The 26,095-nt window shown below is 40.3% G+C and overlaps 1 protein-coding gene across 2 annotated transcripts in view; it reads left to right on the forward strand.

Annotated features, from left to right (window-relative positions):
- The first annotated feature begins 1,905 nt into the window (after positions 1–1,905).
- Positions 1,906–26,095, forward strand: part of METAP1 (methionyl aminopeptidase 1) — an 84,162-nt gene continuing 59,972 nt past the window's right edge. For both annotated transcript variants that reach the window (XR_004956798.1, XM_036242724.1), the window contains exon 1: positions 1,906–2,060. Coding sequence is in view for 1 of the 2 variants with exons in the window: in XM_036242724.1 (XP_036098617.1) it covers positions 1,947–2,060 (114 nt within the window). In the remaining variant the exon portion in view is untranslated. The remainder of the gene's footprint in view (positions 2,061–26,095) is intronic.

Here is a 26,095-nt window from a genome sequence, read left to right on the forward strand (position 1 = left end):
ATGGCTGCCATCAACAAATCATCAAACAACAAGTGCTGGCGAGGGTGTGGAGAAAAGGGTACTCTAGTACACTGCTGGTAGGAATGCAGACTAGTGCAGTCAATATGAAAAACAATATGGTGTCTCCTCAAAAAATCAAAAATGGAAATGCCATTTGACCCAGTGATCCCACTTCTTGGAATATATCCCAAGAAGCCTGAAACACCAATCAGAAAGAATATATGTACCCCATGTTCATAGTAGCACTATTTACAATAGCTGGGATCTGGAAATAGCCCAAGTGCCCATCAATAGATGAGTGGATAAAAAAACTGTGGTACATTGCCCTGGCCGGTTTGGCTCAGCAGTTGGAGCGTCGGCCTGCGGACTAGAGAGTCCCGGGTTCGGTTCCTGCTAGGGGCAGGTACCAAAAAAACAAAAACAAAAACAAAAAAACCAAAAACTGTGGTACATTAACACAATGGAATACTATGCAGCTGTAAGAAATATCTCTACTGTTTGAGATGACATGGAGGGACCTGGAGATATTTATGCTAAGCTGAATAAGCCAGTCAAAGAAAAGTACCACATGATCTCAATTATTTATGGAATATAATGAACAAAATAAGCTGACAATCAAAATAGATCCAGAGACATGGAAGTAGGGAACAGACTGACAAACCTCAAAGGGAAGGGGGATAGAGGTGGGTGGGAAGAGATAAACCAAAGAGCTTATATACACATATGCATAACCAATGGATACAGAAAACAGTGTGGTGAAGGCAAGAGGGGGATGGGAGCGAGAAGGAGGGGATCAATGAGGGGAAAAAGGAGTAACATCTGTAATACAACAATAAAGATTAGAAAAAAAAATAGAAAGCCAAAAACAACAACAAAAAAAAGGGTTAGATATCACAAAGGTCACCGTACTTAGTTGATGACCAATACATTTTAGTTCCTCTCTCTTCCCTAGTGACAAGAAATATTCAAGCACAAGTCAGAAAAATGGTAGATCTGAGATATATAGTTGAGATTTAGGCAACAGGCTTGCCATCAGATGACCTCTAATGCTCCTTTCAACTCTGCCATTTCATGAGTAATAAAATTCTCCCCTATTAACCTCTTAAACTACCTGGGACAATACAAAAAAAAAAAAATATATATATATATATATATATATATACACACACACACACACACACACACACGGTATATATATGTAAAAAACTAAAGGTTGTACTAAATATTTAGTAGCTGCTGCTTTACTATTAGTAGCACTGTAGATTGTAAGCGGAGGGGATGGCGTGAAAATCGGGCCGACCCCAGCCCCCTTCTCCTAGACAACTCTCGGGCTCCATTCCTTTGTGAATGAGCGGTGGTCCATGCCTCAGAGCCGTCAGTGAGAAGCAGAACTTTATAAAGGGGCGTTATTTTCCTTTCCAGGGAGCTGCCGCGTGGACTAACGCAGAGGAGTGAAGAGCCTTTTCCAACCGCCTGGGAGCGTGGGGGACATTCAGGACACTGGGACTCAGTCAGTGCGGGGTGGCCGGGATCTGTCTCTCCAGGCAGACCCGCGAGGCACGTGGGCCTCTCCTCGCGGCCCTCGCCTGGCCTTCACCGCCCCGTGCCGGGAGGTCACGCTTCCAGAGGGCAGGCGGCAGAGCACGGGGTTGGGCGCCCAGCTGGTGGCGGTCTCTGCCAGGGTCCCCGGCGTCCCCCACGTGCCCGCCGGCTGCCGGGGGCGGGGCGAAGGCGGGGGCGGGGCGCCAGCTGCGCGCGCGGGGTCGGGGCGGGGCGCGCAGCGCGGTCTGGGCCGGTTCTGGGCTCCTCTTCCTTCCGCGCCGAGGCCCGGCGGACCCAGCTCCTCCCCCGGTTCGGCCTCTCTCCCCTCCCCGACCCTCCCTCCACCCCGCCGTTCCTCCCTCCTCCTCTTCCTCGGCGAGGCGCTCCTCCAGCAGCCAGGCAGCATGGCGGCCGTGGAGACACGGGTGTGCGAGACGGACGGCTGCAGCAGCGAGGCTAAGCTCCAGTGTCCCACCTGCATCAAGCTGGGCATCCAGGGCTCGTACTTCTGCTCCCAGGTAGACGCCCGCTCCTCCACGGCGCCGGCGGTGACGGACCCCCTCTCCCTCTCCCTGCCCTCGCGGCCGGTCTGGTCGCGCTCCTCCTCTTCCCCGGCGGCGCGCCTGCTGCGCTTCCTCCCCCCACCCCCATCGCAGCGCCGGCGTCCCGCTCCCACAGCCTGCGATCCTGGGCCCTGCGGGACTCGGGGTGCACGCGGGGGCGGGGGCGCGGTCTGTCGCGGCCATGTGGGGTGGAAGCGGAAGCGGACTTGACCAGGGTCGCCGGGCCGCCCTGGGGCGCTGCGTTAAGGGGTCGGTTCCCGCCGCGCGTATTCTGCCGGGGCAGGGCTCCCAGGTGTGCGGGCTACGGGGACAGGTGGGGACGCCTGGGGCAGGGGGTGGCTGTAGCTCTGCGAGTCGCCGCCGCTGTCGCACCTCCGGGCAGGGCTCTTGTCTTGGGTCACGGTGGGGTGACCGGTAGTCACTCTGGTCTCGGTGGGATTGGGGGTCGGAAGAGGCCCACTGGGCCTTGAGGAGTGGGTTACCTGGGGACGGTGGGAGTCGCAGGGAGGAGGAATGCTGTCTCCAGCCTTACCTCCGTTCCTGTGTTTAACTACCGCGCTTTGACACTTAAGCAACTTTGGGGATGGGGATGGAGAGGGGTCTGTGCAATTCATTATTTTCCCTTGTTATTAACTTAGAAAACCATAAGTTAACTGCATGAGTCACCTTTTGCTTTTACTGAATTTCCCAATGAAAGAGACGCTGCCATTAGGGCTTATGCTTTAAGGCTGTAGTGTATTTTAGTAAGTGTTGTGCAGTGGAGCAAACCCAGCATGAATGAGGTCCTGGCTGAAACGTGTGCTCGTGTTTATGTTTACTGAAAAGTACTAGTATTCCAGCTGCATTTGGGCATTCAGCATTTTGTCAGAGCGGCAGTGGTGTGGCTTTGGGTACGGTCCGGATTTGTTGAAAGGACATGAATATTCAGGTATTAAATTGGTAGTGTCCTGGGGGGAGAAGAGCACGAACATGGAGTCAGAAGGCCAGGTCAGGACCCTGCCCTTGCTAATTACTGTGCGATCTTGAACTAGTCAAGTTACCTAACCTTTCTGAACTCCAATTTCACCGCTGTGTAGAGGGGAAGAGGTATTTTACTTACATATTTCACAAGGTTGTTCTGAGCCGCAAATTACTCAATGAATGTGAAATGCTGGTAAAATTCAAGGAGTTTTTTATGTAAAAATATCAATGAATAGAATGAAAACATAATAACAATAAATACAAGTAATATAAATATTTTAAATAAAGATGTATGCAAAATAAACATATAAATAATCCAAAACACTTGTAGATAAGCCATTGTAAGAGATCCTAGCTATGTTGTATAGGTCTTTTTTTTTAGATAGGATATATTCCTTGACCTTGTTAGTATCATTTGGAAAAAGTTGCACATGCAGAAGTGTTGCTCATTCTAAAAATAGCAGTAGGACTACTGAACATATTAAACCTGGTATGAGTCCTTTTGTTTCTTTAAAATAATTTTCAAATTCTCATTTGTTGAGGCCTATGTGGGACCTGGACTTAAAACAAAAAAACACTCATACAGTTTCCTTTTGGAAATTGTGTGCCATTTGAATAAAATAATGTGGTTTATATTGTGTTTAAGATTAGGTGGGAATTGTAATGCTAAATGAATTAATATGTAGAGACATTTATCTGCTGAGATTTAGAAAAGATACTGTGAGCCCAGCCATTGTGGCTCAGTGGTTGAGCATCGACCCATGCACCAAGAGGTCACTGGTTCGATTCCCCATCAGGGCACATGCCTAGGTTGTGGGCCCAATCCCCAGTAGGGGACATGCAGGAGGCAGCCAGTGGATGTTCTCTGTCATCAGTGTTTCTCTCTCTCTCCTTTCCTCTCTAAAATCAATAAAGAAAAAAAAAGATACTATGAAACCATATTCATCAAGCGTAGGTGATATTCTCAGGCATGATATTATTCAATAGCAAGAACATTGGCTCATGGGGTTTGTGGAAAAATTCTAACACATTTGTGAAAATATGCAGGGTTTATTTAGTACTGTAGGATTGGAGTTATTTCATGGTGGATTCTGCAGGTATATTTCTGCTTCCATTGCTATACTTGTAGTCAAACATTCCGAGTTGCTCTCACAGTCTCTCTCTCTTCATATCTATTACTACCTCCTAGGGTCAGTTTTTAAAACTTTTCACCAAGTTGGTTGTAGTGGTCTCTTAGTGTATTTCCATAGTGTAGTTCCCCACCGTGCAAACAAATACACCCCCCCCAAATACAAAAACAAACAAAACCTTTTCAACAGAAGTTATTTTCCCTTTGTGTAGCACAGTCTGATGATGCTTACCCTCTACCCCTAACAAATAGAGTTACCATAATCAGGGCACCTCTTCTGAGTCCAACTTTATTCTCTTGCTCTAACCAGAGGCTGTACTTATACTCTTTCCTTCACCCAAAATGTCACCTATCTTCTGAAATCACAGCTATACTTTCAGTCCCAGCTGGAGACCTTGATCAAATGACTAGCTTTTCCTAAGCCAGGTTCCACATCTGTGATGAAACTAGGGCTTTTCCTTGCCCCTTCTTGGATCATCTTCATTAGAAGTGGTAGTCTGTCTTCTCTCTACTCCTTGCTCCTCTGGTCCCCAGCCTGGCTGTCTGACGAGCCTGTCTTTGGGAACAAACTGAGAACAAAGCTACAAGAAGCCATCACAGAAGAGAGTCTTTCCCAGTTGCTCTGTCACACCACACATTTTATAATTTATGCAATCTAATTATCTTATTTGTTTTCTTATTTATCTGTCTTTCCATCTCTGATTGAGGTGAGCTTCATGAATAAAGCTATCTTGTTCACTGCCTTATCGTCATTTTTCAACACAATGCTCTGTATGCAGTAGGTGGTCAGTACATTTTTTTTTTTATGTGTGTTAATAGATACATTTATTGAAAAAAAATTGAAGGCTGTGTATAAAAAACATTAAGAATGCTCACTATTTTGAATTAAGAATTTAAATTCTAGCAAAATAAAATTTCAGGGATGAGCACAGACTCATTGCCATAAGACTGATATGCCTCTGATAGAGTGCCTGACAAACTGGCCTTCAACATGGTTGGTCTGTCCATAATGTCAAGAAGTGACACAGCTTAACACCAACATACTCATGTGGGATCATCCCTCAGTTTCTTTTCTTTTTCTTTGTAAATAACCAGGATAGTGAAATTTGTATTTTGGTAAAAATTTTGAAAGGTGATTTCTCTTTAAGGTAAAAAAAAATTGTTTAGTGCCTAATATTTTTAGCATTTGGTTTACAATAAAACTGAGAGGAAGGTACAGACATTTCTCATGTATTTCTTGCCCCTAAACATGCATAATCTCCTCCATTATTGGTATCACTCACCAGAATGGCACACTTTTGACCAAAGATGAACCTACAATGACACATCATCACTACAAATCTGTAGTTTTCTTAGGGTTCATTCTTTTTTTGTTAATCTTCGCAAGGATATATATATTTTTTTTTAGATAGAGTGGAAGGGAGGGAAGGAGACAGAAAGAGAGAAACATCGATATGAGAGAGAGACATTGATATGAGAGGAACACATCGATTGGTTGCTTCTGGCACAACCCCAACTGAACTGGGAATCTAACCTGCAACCCAGGTGTGTGCCCTTTGCCTGGGAATTGAACTCGAGGCCCTTTGGTCCGCAGGCTGATGCTCAATCCATTGAATCACACTGGCTAGGGCTAGGGTTCATTCTTTTTTTTTTTTATCCTCACCTGAGGACACTTTTTTTGCATTTATGTCCAGATAGAGCAGGAGGGAAAGAGGGAGGTAGAGAGAGAGAGAGAGACATCGATGTGAGAGAGACTCATCGACTGGTTGCCACCCACATGACCCCACCTAGGCCGGGGACAAACTGTAACTGAGGTATGTGCCCCTAGTGGGAACCGAATCCGGGACTCTCTGGTCCACGGGCCGACACTCCAGCTGCTGAACCAAAGCTGCCAGGGCTAGGGTTCATTCTTAATATTATACAATACAGTGATACCTCGGTTCTCGAACATAATTCGTTCCAGGAGGACGGTCGAGAACCGAATTGTTCGAGAACCGAAGCAATGAAACCAATAGGAAAGCGTGACTCCACAAAGCGTGACTCTCTCTCTGCACTCACACTGATGACGCAAGCAAGGCGCGCTGGGCCGAATGAACGCCATTCGGCTCATCTCGGAAGTTCGAGTTCCAAATATTTGTTCGGATTCCGAGACAAAAGTTTCTCGAATCTCCATTTGGTCGAAAACCGAGGCGTTCGAGAACCGAGGTATCACTGTATATAGGTTTAGACACATGAATAATGACATATATATATTATTATTATAGCATACATAGTATTTTCACTGCCCTAAAACTCCTCTGTGCTCTTGTTCATTCTTCCACCCCCACACCAAACTTGGCAACCACTGATCTTTTTATTTTCTCCATAGTTTTGATTTTTCAGAATGTTTTATAGTTGGAATCATAGAGTATGCAGCCTTCTCAGATTGCTTTCATTCACTTAGCAATATCCATTTCATGTTCCTCCATGATTTTTCATGGCTTGATAACTTATTTCTTTTAAGAGCTAAATAATATTCCACTGTCTGGGTGTATCACAGTTGATCCATTCACGTGCTGTAGGACATCTTAGTTGCTTCCAAGTTTTGGAAACTGATAAAGCTGCTGTAAACATCTGTGTGCAGGTTTTTGTGTGAACATAAATTTTGAACTCCTTTGGGTAAACACCAAAGAGCATGATTGCTGAATTTGTGTTATGGCGGGGTGGGATGGGAGTGGAGAGGACAGTGCCAGTGGGGGGGGGGGGGGGGGGAGGAGGGACATCCGTAACCATGAGTAAATAAATGCATATTTAGTTCTGTAAGAAAATACACTACCATTTTTGCATTCCCATCAGATGTGAATGGGTGTTTCTGTTGCTCCACATCCTCTCTCACCTTTGGTATTGTCAGTGTTCAGATTTTGGCCATTCTAATAGGTACGTAGTGGTATCTCATTATTTGTGTTTTTGTTTTTAAATTTTTGTTTTGGTATTTCATTGTTTTAACTTGCATTTCCCTGATGACATATGATGTGGAGCATCTTTTATATGCTTATTTGCCATCTGTATATCTTCTTTGGTAGGTCTTTATTAAGGTCCTTGGCACATTTGTAAATTGGGAGTACTTGTTTGAATCCATGGATAAATGTATCAAAAGGCAGAATGGAGAGGTAGACTACTGCATTTGAATCATGACTCTATCACTTACTAGCTGTGTGACCACAAATAACTTAACCTCCTTGTTTTCTGTTACATTCTTTTAAGAAAGGACCATTTATAGTATTTACCTCTGGGTTTTGGTGAAGACTTAATACTAAGTATATGTAAAATACTTAGCACATCAGTAAATTTAATCAATGTTAGCTCTTTTTATTATTATACTGTTTTATTATTAAGCATATGTATATGGATATATATATATATTTATTTTAATCCTCATCTGAGGATATTTTTCCATTTATCTTCAGATAGAGGGGGAGGGAGGGAGAGAGGGGGGGAGAGAGAAAGAGAGAGAGAGAGAGAGAGAGAAAGAAACCTCCACACGAGAGAGACACATCAACTGGGCCACACGATCCGGATCAGGGTCAGGGACGAACCGCAAACGGAATCGAACCCAGGACTCCTTGGTCTGCTGGCCGATTCTAACGACTGAGCCAAACCGGCCAGGGCAAGAAGGTAGATATTTTTATCTAAGATACTTAATTTTAAGAAAAGTTAGCTCCTTTAAATGAGTAAAACCCATTTTACTTGAAAATTCAGCTTTTTAGGGATTCCTGATATTTGATTTTTTTTATAGAAGTGTTCATCCTGCCCTGGCCAGTTTGGCTTAGCGGTTAGAGCGTCGGCCTGTGGTCTGGACAGACCAGGGTTCGGTTCCTGCTAAGGGCAGGTACTTCGGTTGCAGTTTGTCCCCGGCCCTGGTTGGTCGTGCGGGTGGCAGCCACTCGATGTGTCCCTTCACGTTGATGTTTCTCTCTCTCTCTCCCTTCCTCTCTCTCCCTCCCACTCTATCTGTACAAAAAATGGAAAAATATCCTCCGGTGAGGATAAAAAAAAAAAAAAAAAAAAAGAAGTGTTCATCCTTATTTAATAGTAGTTTACTAGTTTTAATAGCAGTTTAGTAGTTTACTCCTAGTCCCTAGGAGTTTATAACAATTTTTTGAGGATGGAAGCTGTGCTTTACTCATGTTTTTATTTCTCTAAGTGCTTTGCATTCAGGAGACAAGGCACATAGTTCATTAAATGAAAGAAAAAAGGTCCATGAGATTGAGAAGGAAAGCATAGAACCCTCAAGCCTTTAGTTTACAGCCCAAGGCAGATGCTGTCATGTCTTAAGTTAAGTGATCAGGACCTGAGATAAAACATAAGAACTTAAAAGGTAGTATAGTAAGTGGGAGACTGGGTTTGGAGTCTGACCTGGGTTGAAATCGTTGCTTCCTTGTCCATAGATTCATGTCTTAATTTTTGTAAGTGAGGGTGAATGGTGCACCTTCTTCAGGGAGTTGAGAGGAAGGTGAATAAGAGAGAGCATGGGAAGTGCTTAGCACAGTGTTCAGTAAATGGTTTTTTTATGCATATGGATGGCCTCATGTCTGATACTATTATAATCAATTATAAAGAAGGTTTAAACATTTTTAAAGAGAAGTATTATTTGTTTATGAACATTTTGAACAAATTCTTGCAATAGGCTCTTTCAGAAAAGCAGTGGCAAGGTAAGATGATTAATTAATTGGGTGTGTAGGAAGAAAATGAGTGGTGGGGTGTCTTGTGGGAGGAATTGCCCTTCCAATATGTAGCATCTTTGAAATGTGCCCTGTCCTCTGAAACTCTTTCTTCTTCAGCAACAAAGTTTCTGACAATGCAGAGTATTTCTGGAACTAATCTTCATCATCAGTGAAGATATTAAACCATATTATGTTTTTTATTATGGGGATTTTCTTTCTTTTTTTTTTTTTACATTATATTTTTCTTTATTGATTTCAGAGAGGAAGGGAGAGGAAGAGGGAGATAGAAACATCGATGAGAGAGAACATCGATTGGCCACCTCCTGATTACTCCCCACTGGGGATTTGGCCCACAACCTGGGCGTGTGCCCTGACTGGGAATCGAACCGGCGACCTCCTGGTGCATGGGTCGATGCTCAACCACTGAGCCACATCAGCCGGGCTTATGGGTTTTTTTTTTAAATTTCTCACATTACTCACCACTCTTAGACATTGCTGTAAGTTAAATGATTGGGTACAACTGTTAAGCTTCTTGTAAACAAAGGTAGAATGAATGTATAGAGAGGTTGTGATTTTAAACAAAAATAACTGTACTGATATGTTTACTGTAGAAAAATCAGAAAATAAGGTGAAAGTTACCCAGTGATAATTTCTGATGTGTATTTTTGCAAACATTTATATACTTTATATATATTAATGTGCATATACTTGTTTATGTTTTCACAAAAATGGCATAATAATGTACATAATCCTAGGGAATTTGGCTATTCTATGTCTTTTTTTTTCTTTTTCCTATCCTCACCCGAGGACATTCTTCCATATTTTGTTCAGATAGAGTGGGAGGGAGAGAGAGGGAAAGAGAGAGAGAAACATTGACGTGAAAGGGACACATCGAGTGGCTGCTACCCGCACGATCCAACCAGGGCCAGGGAAAACTGCAACCGAGATACATGCCCTTAGCGGGAACTGAACCCGGGTCTTTCTGGACTGCAGGCTAATGCTCTAACTGCTGAGCCAAACTGGCCAGGGCTTTTTAAAAAAAATATGTTTTTATTGATTTTAGATTTTGAGGAAGGGAGAAAAAGAGAGAAACATTGATGTGAGAAACATCAGCTGGTTGCCTCTTTAACCCTGATTGGGGAGGGAACCTGCAGCCTAGGTATGATCTCTGATTGGGAATCGAACTGGCAACCTTTTGGTGCATGGGGCAATGCTCTACCAACTGAGCCACACTGGCCAGGGTGAGCACCCTTATGTCTTAATCAATATATTGAGAATGTCTGTCATAGTTACGTTTGCATTATGCTTTATAATTGCTGAATAGTATACTGTGTTATAGATGTACTGTTCTTTATTTAATTACCTATAGTTGCATTTAGTTTCTTTTCAGTTGTTTAACTGATGTTCAACTGCTTTTCAATAAATATTCATGTAAAATTTAAATTATTTTGATTTACTGAGGGACGGAATAACCATAGTACTGGTATATGAACCTAGAATTGAACCATCCCAAGTCTCTAGTAGTTCTCACAGTGTAATCAGTGGATCCTTGTTGGTTTGAGGACCTTCTGATGGTCAGTGGAGATCTCCTTTTATTGACAATGCTTATGTTAAAAATACTTATATTGCAGTTTTGGAGTGAATTATACTTATATTCTTGTGAAGAGCAAGAAGCATCATTTGGGCCTGTCCTGGTTTTGATCAGTGGTTAGAGCATCAGCCTGCGGACCAAAGAGTCACAGGTTCGATTCTGGCCAAGGGCATGTACCTTGGTTGCAGTTCATACCTGGCCCTGGTTGGGGTCATGCGGGAGGTGACTAGTCGATGTGTCTCTCTTACATCGATGTTTCTCTCTCTCTCTCTCTCTCTCTTCCTCCCTCCTCTCCACTTTATCTAAAGATAAATGGAAAAAAAATATCCTTGGGTGAGGGTTAAAAAAAAAAAGAAAGAAAGAAAGCATCATTTGGTCACAGGTAATCAAAAGTTGAATAAGTCTTTAACTCTGAGTTATGTTTTTAGAGATTGAAGGGCTTTTGGAAATAAGTGTAAGCTTATGTGGTTAATAGAGTTTGTGGATAGAAGTTGTAGTTACTTTTTTTTGGTGAATCTTTTCCAGGTTTGACATAAAGAGTTTTTAGTTTGGTCTTAGTAAATTTGGTGGAGTTGACAGATACATGTAGCTGTTATGAGGGAGAAGCAGTAGTATGGTAACTCCTGTATTAATGAGGAATTGTCTTTGGTATTCATAGCAAACCTATTTAGTAGATGTATATAGGCAGGAATACTCTACACAGCAACCATTGGTATTCTCTCTCTATTAGAAAGTTTTAATGTACATAATGGAATATAAATGTAGTTATTACTCTTTCTCCTGACCTCACAGTTTTAACATGAAGCATTTGCTTATTCATGTTTGGGTAGGTAGTGCTCCCAGCTCAATAATTGTCTTTTTATTTTTACTTTTATTTTTATTGGTATCAGTCTGGTGTCTGGCTTTGAATGAAGAACAATTCAGCATAGCCTGCAAGCTAAGCCTGCCTTACTCAACATGTGTATTTGGCAGCTTTAGCTGAATCTGAGAGAAAGATATTGGGAAACTTTCCCGAGATTATACATTGCAAATAAGTTCTCTCTTCACTCCACCGTTCACAATAGCTAAACTGTGGATGGATGAATGGGTAAACAAAATATGGTATAGACGTACAATGGAATACTATTCAGTCTTAAAAAAGAAAGAAATTCTGCGGTATGCCACAACATGGATGAAACATTATGCTAAGTGAAATAGCTAGTCACAGATAAACAAATATTGCGTGATTCCACTTACATGAGGTATCTAAAACAGTCAAATTTATAGCATCAGGGAGGGTAATGGTGGTTGCCAGGAGCTGAAGAGGGGGAACTAGGGAGTTACTGATCAATAGCATGAAGTTACAGAAACACAAGGTGAATAAACTCTAGATGTCTGCTATTTAACATTATACCAACAACAATGAAAATTGTATTGACATTTAAATTTATTATTTTATTAATTTAATTTTTTTTTTTAATCCTTACCTGAGGACATTTTTTCATTTTTTGTTCAGATAGAGTAGGAGGGAGAGAGAGGAAGAGAGATTGAGGAACATTGATGTGAAAGGTACACATCGAGTGGCTGCCACCCACACGACCCAACTAGGGCCTGGGACAAACTGCAACTGAGATACGTGCCCTTAGCAGGAACCGAACCCGGGTCTCTCTGGACCGCAGGCTGACGCTCTAACCGCTGAGCCAACCTGGCCAGGGCTATTTAATTTTTGTTAATCCTCACCAAGGATATTTTTTCCATTGCTCTTTTTTTTTTTTTTTTTTTTTTGGCATTTATCTTCAGACAGAGTGGGAGGGAGAGAGGGAGGAAGAGAGAGAACCATCAGTGTGAGAGAGACACATCGATTGGTTGCCACCCACACGACCCCAACCAGGGCTGGGGACAAACTGCAACCGAGGTATGTGCCCTTAGTGGGAACCGAACCCGGGACTCTGGTCCGCAGGCCAATGCTCTAACCACTTAGCTGAACTGGCCAGGGCCCATTGATCTTTTATAGAGAGAGTATTGGTTACCTCCCATATGTACCCCGACTGGGGCTGGGGATTAAACCCACAATGCATGTACGTGCCCTTGACCAGGAATTGAACCCATGACCCTTGGGTCCATGGGCCAATGCTCAAACCACTGAGCAAGACTGGCCAGGGCAACACTCAAATTTGTTAAGAAGTTAGATCTCATGTTAAAGTGTTCTTATCATTAAAATAAAAAGTTCTCTCCCATTTTTGTCTCCAGGAACTTAATATTTTATTACAAAGTCCAACAAGGACTTCTTCCTGATATACCAGAGCTATCCCATGCCTGTTGGAAAGCTTTCCTAAAAACCCTGTGAGCTGGAGTCTGCTAAAGTGGCATTTATCTGGATCATAAGTTCATGTCTCTAAAGAGTGGGTAAGGCATACATGATAAGTGAAATTATGACTAGCAATTTCCTTATCGTCATAAAGTGGGAGGCAACAGAAACTTCTCCATATTGTGAACCTGCATTTAATGATTCTATCTTGATAAAAGGTGCAAAAAGGCTACCCTTTGCATCAGATTTTGAAGGTTGCCCTGTCTTACTCATCAAGCTAAGAGCCTACATTATTCAGTTAAATAGGTAAATATAAGGTTTTAGACATGGCTGAGGTTTTTTATTTTTCTTCAGAATAGGGCATGGCTTTTTTTCAAATGAGATTTATTTTATTCCTGATTATTTCACTAATCGGTGTTAGCGATGGGATTGACTATTTGAATACTGATAATCTTGTGTTGTTTACTATTAAACAAATGTAGAGAAAATATGAATGCAGTTATTACATGAATAACTTAGTATTCCTTTTGAATTGAGGTTTTAAGTACCTTAAAGTCAGGATTTATATGTAAGTAATATTTTACTTTACTAAATTGTTTTTATTAGATGTTGAGTAGAATAAAAGACAGATAGTCAATTTTCCATCATGATACAGTAGAAACATGATACAGTAAATGCCTGTTTACTTACCACCTAATTTATTTAAAAGAATATTACTAGTAAAATAAAACCAGAAGGCTCTTATGTGTCCCTCACGCTGAGGTACACCCTTATCCTGAATTTTGTTTATCATTCATTTGCTTTTACATATGTTTGATTTCCTAGATAATACATTATTTAGTTTTGATGTTTTTGAAATTTTTATAAAGGAAATCACTGCAAGTATCCTTTAGCAACTTCCTTTCTTTGTTTAACATTATGCTCTTGAGAGTCATCCATGTTGCACATAGCTCTAGTTCATTATCATTGCTGTATGATATTCCAGTGAATTCATATATCATAATTTATTCATCCCTTTGTTAATGGAAATTTGGATTGTGTCAGGTTTTTGCTATTATAAACACTGCTGCTCTAAATGTTCTTGTACCTAACTCCTGGTGCCTGTGTGCAAGAGTCTCTTGTGTATACACCTGGGAGAACAATTTTGGGTCATAGGATATGTATGTATTCAGTTTTATTTTAGTGGTGCCAAATTGTTTTCCAGTGTGATTTTACTTATACTCCCATCATCAGAAACTTTTTATTGTTCTATATTCTAGCTAGGGCTTGATATTAGCAGACTTTTTGATTTTTGTCAATCTGGTCTTTTGAGTTACTTTTGAATAATATGTATTGGGCGATATTCATATCTGTAATGTTGCAAAAATGTAACCCTTCTCAAGGGGCTTATAGTTATTTGTACTGACAGGAAGTATTTTTAAAAGATAAATGACGAGATGCTAAGTGAAAGTTATAGACAAGGAGTTATTTTTTTCCCCTTCAGTTAGTTTACAACTTTATTGAATTTCCCTTGATTTTTATTGTGAAACATTTTAGACATAGAAAAGTTTAAGAAGACTATTATAACTAATTGCAGTATACTTATCATCTAAATTAACATTTGCTCTGTTTGCTTTGTTTATGTGTGCTTGTATGAATTGCATTTGTGTATGTTTTTATTGAAACATTTAAGAATAAATTACAGTTGCCTGGCTGGTCTGGCTCAGTGGATTGAGTGTCGTCCCATGGACTTAAGGGGACCCACTGCTCAGGGCACATGCCTGCGTTTTGGGCTTGATCTTCAGTAGGGGGCGTACAGGAGGTGGCTGATTGATGTTTCTCTGTCATCGATGTTTCTCTCTCTCTCTCGCTCCCTTCCTCTCCAAAAAAAAAAAAAAATTAAAAACATATTTTAAAAAGATGAGCCTGGCTGATGTGGCTCAGTGGTTGAGCATCAACCTATGCAACAAGAGGTCACTGGTTTGATTCCCCGTTAGGGCACATGCCCAGGTTGTGGGCCCGATCCCCAGTGGGGGGCATGCAAGAGGCAGCCAATCGATGTTCTCTCATTGATGTTTCTACCTCTGTCTCCCTCTCCCTTTCTCGCTCTCTAAAATAAATAAAGAAAAAAAGTTATGTGCAATAATTAAAAAAAAAAAAAGAATAAGTCACAGTCAACGTGATACCCATACCTATTAAATATTCAGCATGCACTTTCTAATGAAAAAAGACATTCTTCTTAACTATAGTACCATGATTAAATTTAAGAAAATTAATCTAATAGTTCAATTCAACTTTCTCAAGTATCCACCAAGCATCTTTAATAGTTGTAATTTTGTTTTTTGTTATTTTTTTGAATCGAGATCCTGTCAAATCTCACAAATATTATTTGGTTGTCATGTCTTAGTTTTTAAATTTAGAACAGTTCTCTCATCTTTGTTTTCATGATGCTCATTTTTTAAAAGTATGTTTTCATTGATTTTTTAGAGAGAGGGGAATGGAGAGAGAGATAGAAACATTGATGTGAGACAGAAAAATTGATTGGCTACCTTCTGCACACCCCCTACTAGGGATCGAGCCTGCAACCCTGGGCATGTGCCCTGACCAGAATTGAACCGAGACCTCTCAGTTCATGGGACCACGCTCAATCCAATGAGCCACACCTGCTAGGCATGCTACTCCTATTTTGAAGAGGCTAGTCATTTGGTAGAATGTCACACATTTTTGATTATCTGATTATTTTCTCATAGTGTCTTTAAATTGTTATTTTATCCTCTGTCTTTTCTGTAAGCCAGAAATTAAGTCCAGAGGCCTAATTGGGTTCTCTCAAGATTCCCTTGACACGAAGACTCATAGGTGATGTTCTGTATTTCAGATCATATTACATTAGGAGGCATAGAATGCTTGGCTGTCCAGCAGTATTAAATTTGATCACAGGAGGTTACTACCAGATCACCATTGTAAACATAGATTTTTAAGAATACTTTGCAATGTGTAATCTGTGGGATGATACTTTGGCATTATGAGAATACACATTTCCTCAACAATCTTTCTCCTAGTGCTTTTAAACTCCATGATGATCCTTGCCTGGTAATTATTTCAGTGTGGGTTACAAAGGTGATTCCCACCCCCACCTAATCCCCATTGTTATTTAATAAGTGATTTTTTACCTGTAAGGAAGAGTTTTTCCCTCATCAACTGGTGAATAAACTATGTTCCACCTAAAAATGACAGTATAATATTCCTACTAAAAAGAAATATAAAGTTAATATACTGTACTGGTCACTTCCAGTGGTTACAAATGTTTCTTGTTTTCTCATTTTTCAGTTTAGGGACCTTTGGACTTTTTTTCTTCATTAAATATTAAAATCAATTACAGACCTATTTTTATGTTGGTCAGTGGTACTGTTGCAGGAGAAATCAACGGTCCAGATTTCCCTGACACTCGTGGGTGTGGGGTGTCTCTTGGGATATCTTCAGAAAAGAAATTTTATAAGACTTGCATGGGAGAAGGAATGTCCTTCATTTGCATGGAGTTAATATTCCTTAGGTTCCTATGTCCCAGTTCCCTGAACCCCTTCTGGAAATGGGGCAGCGGGATTCAGCAGAGCTAGCAGGGCCAGTGTCCAAAGTTTCCTTTCCATGCTGCGGCCGGGTCCAGATCAGGCATCAGGCTAGATTCAGGACATCAGTCTACTGTATGGAGTCCATATGACGGTGGGCCACGTGGCGAATGCGGGAGAATGCTCCCCGTGCAACAGGATTCCTAAGAGGATACGTTGGCCAAGTGCCAAGAGAGAGAATAAGAGAGGACCTTTCTTTGTTCAGGAGAATAAATACTCAGGTTTTTCACCTTTGCAGTGGCCACGCCTATTCTGGCCAATTGCCTGTTTCTAGGATTGACAGGTAAGCACCGTCCCACATTACTCAGATCTTACTCTGCACGCTTCTAAACTGCTTTTTCCAGTCCCTTCTCCCATCAGTTAGCAGGGAATAGACTTGGAGAGTGTTAATTTCAGCTTTCTGGCAAAGCCATATAAATGGCATACCTATAGTATTTAGTCTCCCCTTGACTCTTTCCTGTTTATATAATAACCAGATTATTATAACGGTATCAGTACCATCTTCAAAGTGGCTTCTGTATGTATCCCTTTGACCTTCCTCCATTATTGTCTGGTTGCTTCCTGGCTTCTGGCACAAGACAAATCAGATTTACCTTGTAATTTCCCTGTTTCAGATTTGGAATCAGTCCTGTCTCCAAGGAGCCCTTGTTTCTGGTAGGAATGTCTTTATAAATCTAAATCTGGGTGCTAAGTATGCTCAATGCTACTGAGTGTCCTTGCCTCTGGGAGACGGGGCAATGATATCTTCAAGGAACTTTGCTGATAGCTCTTCAGAGCACACAAATAAAGACTAAAGTGCCATTTTTCAAAGCAGCATACTAAATGGATGAAAAATGGTACAGGTAGGAACAGGTCCTAGAAGACCTCCTGAAGTAGGCAAGTTAAATACTGCATTTTGATAAATTAAAAAATAAGTAAATAAAAATTAAAAGGTAAAAATGAGTGTATTGGGGTGAAGGAGAGGACATTCTCTCAATGGAAAGGATGTGTTTGTGGCAATAGCAAGCTGAGACATGTTTGTTACAGTAAGTAGATAGACTTGTTTTACTGTAGTGAAGAGTCCAGTAACAGAAATATAAGGAAATGAAATGACTGTAAGGATAGAGACCTTGCTGTCCCATTGAGTTTTTTTTTTTTCAAAATGTAATTGTCTCCTTTTATTTTTCATTATAAAAAGCAATGATTTTTGTACAAATTTAAAACAGAAGTGATTAAAGTAAAAACTCTGTCTTGATCATATCCTAAGAGAATGTTAGCAGCTTGGTTTATTATTTTTCCAGACTTCTATATATGTATTATATAGAGGTTAAGAGCATGGATACTGTTTCAAGAAGGCCTGTATTTCAAACCTGGTATTGCCATTAATTAGTTATGTGTTTTTTGGACATGTTAATTAATCTGTCTGAATCTTAACACTTCAACAGTGTTAAGTATATATTACATTGTTGTGAAATAGCTCTCCAGGACTTTTTCATCCTGCAGAACTGAATGAAGTTCTGTACCCATTAAACTGTACAACTCTCCTTTGCTCTCCTCTCCCAGCCCTGCAGAAAGTAGTCACCATTCTACTTTCTTTCTTTTTTTTTTTAATGTTTTTTTTTTTTTTTTCTTTATTGATTTTGAGAGAGAGAGAAAGGGAGAGGGAGATAGAAACATAGATGAGAGAGAACATCATTTGGCTGCCTCCTGCATGTCCCCCACTGAGGATTTGGCTCACAACCTGGGCATGTGCTCTGACCAGGAATCCAGCCAGCATGGATTAATGCTTAACCACTGAGCCACACTGGCCGAGCACCATTCTACTTTTTGTGTCTCTGAATTTGACTATTTTAGATATCTCATACAAGTAGAATCATACAGTAAGTGTCCTTTTGTAACTGACTCATTTCACTTAACGTCCTCAATGTTCATCATGTTGTAGCATATGACAGGATTTCCTCCCTTTTAAGGCTGCAGAGTATTCCATGGTATGTATATACCACTTTTTGTTTATCTGTTTGTTCTTTGATGGACGCTTGGATTGCTTCCACCTCTTGGCTATTGTGAATAGTGCTGCTGTGAACATGGCTCTGCAAATATCTTTTTGACCCTGCTTTCAATTATTTTGGATATATGTCCAGAAGTGGAATTGCTGGATCATTAAATAGTTCTTTTTTTGAGTTTTTGAGGAACCATCATACTGTTTTTCATAGCATTGTACCATCACAGTATGGATTACAGTGGTTTACAATCCCACCAACAGTGTACAAGGGTTACAGCTTCTTCAAATCCCCAATACTTGTTATTTTCAGGATTTTTTTTTTTTTTTTTTTTTTTTATAGTAGGCATCTTAGAAGGGTGTGAGATAATATCTTATTGTGGTTTTGATTTGTATTTCTGTGATGATTAGTGATGTTGAGTACCTTTCATATACTTATTGGCCATTTGTATATCATTTTTGGAGAAATGTCTATTCAAGTCCTTTGCCCATATTTTAATCAGGTTGATTTTTTTTTTTCCTTGTTGAGTTGTAGAAGTCTTTATACAAAGATTTCTGGATATTTTGGATACTAACCCCTTGTCAGATGTATAATTTGCATTCCCCCCCCAATACGTTGGTTGCCTTTTCCCTATTGATTGTGTCCTTTGATGAACAAAAGTCTTAAAGTTAGATGTAGTCCCACTTATATACTTTTGCTTTTGTTCCCTGTTCTTTTGGTGTCATATGCAAGAAATCATTGCTATATCCAATGTCATGAAGCATTTCTCCTGTGTTTTCTTATAGTTTTATAGTTTCAGGCCTTATATTTAGGTCTTTAATCCATTTTGAGTTAATTTTTGTTTGGTGTAAGATAAGGGTCTGACATTCTTTTGCACATGAATATCAGTTTTCCCAATATTATTTCTTGAAGACACAGCCATTTCCACATTGTGTTGTCTTGAAGCCCTTGTCAAAGGTCATTTGAATATATGTGTTTAATTCTGGACTCCATTCTATTCCATTAGTCTATATATGTCTTTATGGCACTGCTACACCATTTTGATTATGGTAGCTTTGTAATATGTTTTAAAGTCAAGAAGTGTGTATCTTCCAATTTTGTTCTTTTTCAAAATTGTTTTGACTGTTTGGGGTATACCTTAAGATTCCATAGGAATTTTAGGATGAGTTTTTTCAATTTCTGTAAAAAATGTCTATCGGATTTTGATAGGGATTATGTTGAATCTGTAGATTGCTTTGGGTAGTTTTGACATCTTAGTGATATTTAGTCTTTCAATCCATTAACATGGAACGTCTTACCATTTATTTGTGCCTTTAATTTCTTTCTGAAATATTTTGTAATTTTCAAGTGTACAAGCCTCACCTTTTTTGTTTCTAAGTTTCATTCTTTTTGATGCTATTGTTAATGGAATTGTTTTCTTTTTTTTTTAATCCTCACTGAAGGATATTTTTCCATTGATTTTTAGAGAGAGTGGAAGAGAAAGAGGGGAAATGAGACAGGAGGGAGGGAGGGAGAAATATTGATGTGAGAGAGACAAATCAATTGGTTGCCTCCCAAACACATTCCAGCCAGGGCCAGGAATCAAACCTGCAACCCAGGTATGTGCCCTTGACTGGGAATCAAACCAAAACCCTTGGGTGCCAATGGCCAACACTCCAATCACTGAGCCATAATGGCTAGGGTGGAATTGTTTTCTTTCTTTCTTTTTTTTTTATCCTCACCTGAGGACATTTTTCCATTTTTTGCACAGATAGAGTGGGAGGGAGAGAGAGGAAGAGAGAGAGAGAGAGAAACATCGACGTGAAAGAGACACATCGAGTGGCTGCCACCCGTACGACCAACCAGGGCCGGAGACAAACTGCAACCGAGGTACATGCCCTGGTGGGAACCGAACCCGGGTCTCTCCGGACCGCAGGCCGATACTCTAACCGCTGAGCCAAACCGGCCAGGGCCTTGTTTTCTTTCTTAAAAAAAAAAACATTTTTATTCTTTATTGGTGTTTAGAGAGAGAGGAAGGGAGAGGAAGAGAACATTGATTGGCCGTCTCCTGCATGCCCCCCCTGGAGATGGGGCCCACAACCTGGGCATGTGCCCTGATGGGGGATCGAACTGGCGACATCTTGGTGCATGGGTCGACACTCAACTACTGAGCCACACTGGCCGGTCCGGAATTGTTTTCTTTTTTTTTTTTTTTTTTTTTTTATCCTCACCCGAGGACATTTTTCCATTTTTTGTTCAGGTAGAGTAGGAGGGGGAGAGAGGAACAGAGAGAGAGAGAAACATCGACGTGAAGGGACACATCGAGTGGCTGCCACCCGCACGACTGACCAGAGCCGGGGACAAACTGCAACCGAGGTACATGCCCTCAGCGGGAACCGAACCCGGATCTCTCGGGACCGCAGGCCGACGCTCTAACCGCTGAGCCAAACCGGCCAGGGCCGGAATTGTTTTCTTAATTAACTTTTTCATTGTTCATGTACAGAAACAATTCATTTTTGTGTATTGATTTTGTGTCCTGCAACTTTACTGATTTTGTTTATTCTAACAATTTTTTACTTTAGAATCTTTAGAACTTTTGCACATATAAGATCATATCATCTGTGAACCAAGATAATTTTCCTTTTCCTTTTCTTTTTCTTGCCTGGTTGCTCTAGGTAAGACTTCCAATGATATGTTGAATAGAAGTGGTGAGAGCAGACACCCTTTCCTTGTTCCTGGTTTTAAAAGGAAAAGCTTTTCCTCTTTCCCCACTGACAGAAGTTGTCAGCTTTTCATGTATGGCTTTTATTAGTTTCCTTTGTTTCTACTTTGTTGAGTGTTTTTATCATGAAAGAGTGTTAGTTTTAGATTTAGTTTTTTCTTTTTCTATTTCCTGGAGGTGTAGAATTAGGTTGTTAATTTGAAATCTTCCTTTTTTAATGTATGTGTTTATAGCTGTAAACTTTCCTCTAGCATTGCTTTTGCTGCATTCCATAAGTTTTGGTATACTATATATTTGGTTTGTTTTTTGTTTTCATTTGTCTCACCGTATTTTCTAATTTCTCTTGTGTCTTTCTCTTTGACCCCATTGGTTGTTTTAGAGTGCGTTGTTTGATTTTCACATGATTTATGGATTTTTCTGTTTTCCTTTTAATTTGCTTTTCTAAAACCTAAAGTATTGTAGACTTCTTTGTATGCCCATATCTAAGGTTAATTCCATTACCTTTATTGATTTGAGAGAGAGAGAGAGAGAAACATCGATGAGAGAGAACATTGGCTGCCTCCTGCATGCCCTCCACTGGGGATCAGGCCCATAACCTGGGCATGTGTCTCGACTGGCAATCGAACTGGCGACCTCTTGGTGCATGGGTCAACACTCAACCACTGAGTCATATCATCTGGACTAATTCCATTACTTCTAATGACTATAGAATTCACCTACATGGTTGAATCATAATTTATCTAACCCATGTTATATTTATGGATACCTAAATTCTCTTTAATTTTTCACAATTATAAATGCTGCAGGGAGCTTTAAATTTGCATATATCTTTGCTCATTTGTCAGGTTATTTTCTTTGGTTAAATTCCTGGAAGTGGAGTTACTGGGTCAAAGTACGTTTTTAAATGGGTATAGAGGGTTGGGCAAAAGTAGGTTTACAGTTGTGAGTATGCAAAACACGAGTTTATTCTTGTATTATTATTTATTAATTATTGTATTATCTTCCATATGAACAACTATAAACTTACTTTTGCCCCACCATGTATATGTATTTATGTGCATTCTATATTTTGATATCTGCAGCCTTCTCAGCCAGACCATTCAGCATTCATTAACATTGTATGTTGTACCCATTTGCTCATACCCTCATCAATAGGAATTGATTTTAGTTTTGAGATGGTAGAAAAGAGGAAGATTATAGATTCTTAAGGGGATCAGAATGGATAGGTGGTCACACTATGGAAACCATTGAATGTTAATTCTAGCAACTACTTGTAGGATGGTGCAGAATAGGAAAAGATAGGGAGAGAAATGAGAGGGTTGAAGTAAGGAAACCAGTTGGGAAGTTGTTTTGGTAGTTTGGCAAGTCAGTAGGGCCTAAAATAGAGTAGGAGATATTCGGATTAATTAGATAAGAAGGGTGAAATAGGAAATGACTTGTTTGGGCAATGAGATTAAAATACAGATCTCTGGCCCTGGCCGGTTTGGCTCAGTGGTTAGAGCATTGGCCTGCGGTCCAGAGAGACCCCGGTTCTGTTCTGCTAAGGGCATGTACCTCGGTTGCAGTTTGTTCCTGACCCTGGTTGTGTGGGTGGCAGCCACTCGATGTGTCCCTTTCACGTCGATGTTTCTCTCTTTTCCTTTCTCTCCCCCCTACTCTATCTGAACAAAAAATGCAAAAATGTCCTCGGATGAGGATCTCTGAACTCTGGTGGTACTTTTTCACTCTCCAGTGAGTCACAATACTGAAAAGAAGTAAGACTCACCTACATAGCTTATCCGCAGAGATTCTGACTTAATTTGAGTCAGGGAACAACGTGTGTATTTTTAAAGAAAATCTTCCTAGGTGATTCTAATCTGTTGCCAGGACTGAAGACCACACCACCCCGCAAGCTCCTAAAATTGGTAGATGCTGTGGGTAATAAAGAAAAAGTATGTTCTTTTAGGGTGAAAAGAAAAGTTTTACCTGTGATTTATAGAAGGTAATCAATAGGCAGTGCTTTGTAGCTATTAAATAGGTGGAGAATAAGGGAGTAAGATAAAGTGCTTCAAGGAGTACTGAATAAATTACATGTGGCCTGTTAGGCTTGGGGTGGGGTTTATTGTGTGTGGTGTGGACACTTTTTGGAGAATGTAGCATTTGAAATAGACCTGAAAGGGTAGGTATAGCTCCTGAGGTTACAGATGTAAAGGTGGGTGTCAGGAGCAGATAGTCCAGGTTGTCCAAAGGAAAGGAAAGTATGTTTGTCAGGGGAACTCTCCATCTAATTTAGTTAGGTTATTGGTACGTTTTTCAGAGATAAGGAGGGAAAGATCACCCAGGTATGGAGTCAGAGGTTTATTCTTCAGGGAATGGATAGTCACTCAGGGTTTTGAGTGGTCCTCTTGTGATAGTGAATGGGAGAAGAAAAGCGTGAGACTGTGGTTTAGGGAAGGAGCACTGTTGAGCCTTCAAGAGTTATTAGGAGATTTGGGAATGTTCTTGATGTCATCAGTCATTTTGAAGATAATGAACTGGTTGCTTCATGGCCTCAGCAAGTAAGAGGAAGGTGGGCACGCTTATGCAGGTGAGAATTTTGTTTCTTCACTTGAATCCTCATATATCTTGAAATACAAGCCATTAGCTAATTAAGCTGTTTTGTGCGACAGTTCCCCTGTGGATTTGATGAGAATAATCACATTATTCCTCTTATTAAAAAGCTGAGATTTGATGTAAGTTTCATGTATCAAATATAAGCACCATGAAATCCTCTAAGGAAAACATAATGCTTCTTGGATAGTTACTTTTCAGTGAATGTGCGGAATTTCAAAATATTATGTTGATGATGTCTACATTGAAAGTACAGTTGGGAGAAAAAGTTATGTGGGGCAGAGTTGACTACCAAGTAGTTTGAAAAATGTAAAACATATTCTGCTTTTCCAGGAGTATGTTCTTAATCTTGTTGAAAGTATTCTTTGCTGAAGTATAATCAAGGATGATTATTTTTAAGTTTGGTAATTGGTCCATAGCTTATGACTTTTCAGAATACATATGAAAAGAAAATAATTTTCCATGAATGCTTATTGTGTGTCCTAAATGTTGGTCTTTACACATTACCCTGGGTTTTTTACTCTGCCCACCATGAAGTGAGGATGGAGAAGGGTTTTGAAATATAATGCCTTTAAAAAACTTATACTGATTTTAGTTTGTTCCCATTTACCTGAGAAAATCGGTAAATCAGTAGAGATTCCAGTGGAATAAATTATTAACTGAATCGTAGAGGCAGTGATGGCTAAAGGGTTTAGAAGTGTCATTTTACACTGGGAGACAGGAGTTTTGCAGAGAAGATGGTTTTTAAAGTCAGTTATTGTCATCTTCTGTATTCCTGAAGGAAGGTAAGGGTTGAATGGAGGAGAGAAGGATGTCTGATTACTTAAGTGTGATTGGTTTGAATTACTCATGGAAATGTGTACAAGTGAGAACAGCATAGCTCCCGCTCCTGTCTCAGTCAGCATCTTTTTTTTTTTTTTTCTGTTTTAAACACTGAAGATTGCTTTAGATTTCTTTTTAAAAAACTTCTGTGATCAAGAGGGGTAACAAGAAAAGTGTTTTTGGTACCTACTCTAGTATCCTCCAGATGGCAAGCATTTGCAGTTAGAAAAGTCTTTGTCTATTTTATTTTAAATAACTTTTCTTTATTAACTTTAGAGAGAGAGGAAAGGAGAGGGAGAGAGAGATAGAAACATCGATGAGAGAACATCGACTGGCCGCCTCCTGCATGCCCCCCACCCGGGATCGGGCCCACAAGCTGGGCATGTGCTCTAACCAGGAATCGAACCTGGTGATCTCTTGCTGCATGGGTTGATGTTCAACCACTGAGCCACACCAGCTGGGCAAGTCTTTGTCTATTTAAAGTTGAGAAACATTTGGTGATTGGGTTCTGGATGTTGTCATGTTGTAAATGACATTACCTTGGAGAAACTAGGAACATCAACAAACAATGATGAATGTGTAAACATACCCACTGTAAGGTGTGGGTCACTGAAGACAGCAGTGTTGGGAGGGTGATAAAATTGATGAGAAAGAAAGGCATCATCTGATTGTTTATCTGGATGCCAGTTAAGCCTAGTTCACCAGAAGGCTCATGTTGTCCATGGAAGAGGTTGAAAGAGGTGGGTATGTGTGTTTTGGCCACTGTGGGGATACTCAATTGTGTGGCAGAGAGTAACTGTCCATTCACCGTGTGAGCAGGAAAGTATAAATATGTTGCCTTGCCCTGGCCGGTTTGGCTCAGTGGTTGGAGCATCGGCCTGCGGACCAGATAGTCCTGGGTTTGGTTCCCGCTAGGGGCACGTACCGAAAAAAAAATGTTGCCTTACTGCTGTATTAATTGGAATAATGTCTGCTTCAAGAGAACAAGAACATTTTTTTTAGATGGAATTTTCATGCAGCTAGAAAATGGTGTTCAACTTAAAATACTGGCTGTAGGAAATGAACCTTATTATATATGCACTGTGCATTTTAGAGATTATACTAAATGTAATTAAAACATTTTAAAAAATTCTAACTTGAGGATGTTTATTGATTTTTTTTTTTTTTTTTTAGAGTGAGGGAGAAAGAGAGAAAGAGAGAGAAACATCAGTGGGTTGCCTCCCGTACATTTCCAACCAGAGGTTAAACCCACAACCTGGGTATGTGTGCCCTGACTGGGAATTGAGCCTGTTACCTTTTGGTGTATGGGACAACGCTCCAACCAACTGAGCCACCCAGCCAGGGAACTAATCATAGATTTTTAAATATGGTTTTGATTTTTGAAAAGATATGCCCATAATTTAGAGTAAAATATATATATATATATATATTTTTAAAATAATTTGGTCAGTATGTGTTGCAAGCACTTTATTTATTTATTTATTTTTTGTGGTACATGCCCCTAGCGGGAACTGAACCCAGGACTCTCTGGTCTACAGATTGATGCTCAACCACTGAGACAAACTGGCCAGGGCTAGAGTAAAATATTTTTATATTCTTCACACCCCATACCAGGTAATCTCTTTTG

The sequence above is a fragment of the Molossus molossus genome, unplaced genomic scaffold, assembly GCF_014108415.1.
Source record: "Molossus molossus isolate mMolMol1 unplaced genomic scaffold, mMolMol1.p scaffold_m16_p_1, whole genome shotgun sequence".
NCBI classification, from domain to species: domain Eukaryota; kingdom Metazoa; phylum Chordata; class Mammalia; order Chiroptera; family Molossidae; genus Molossus; species Molossus molossus.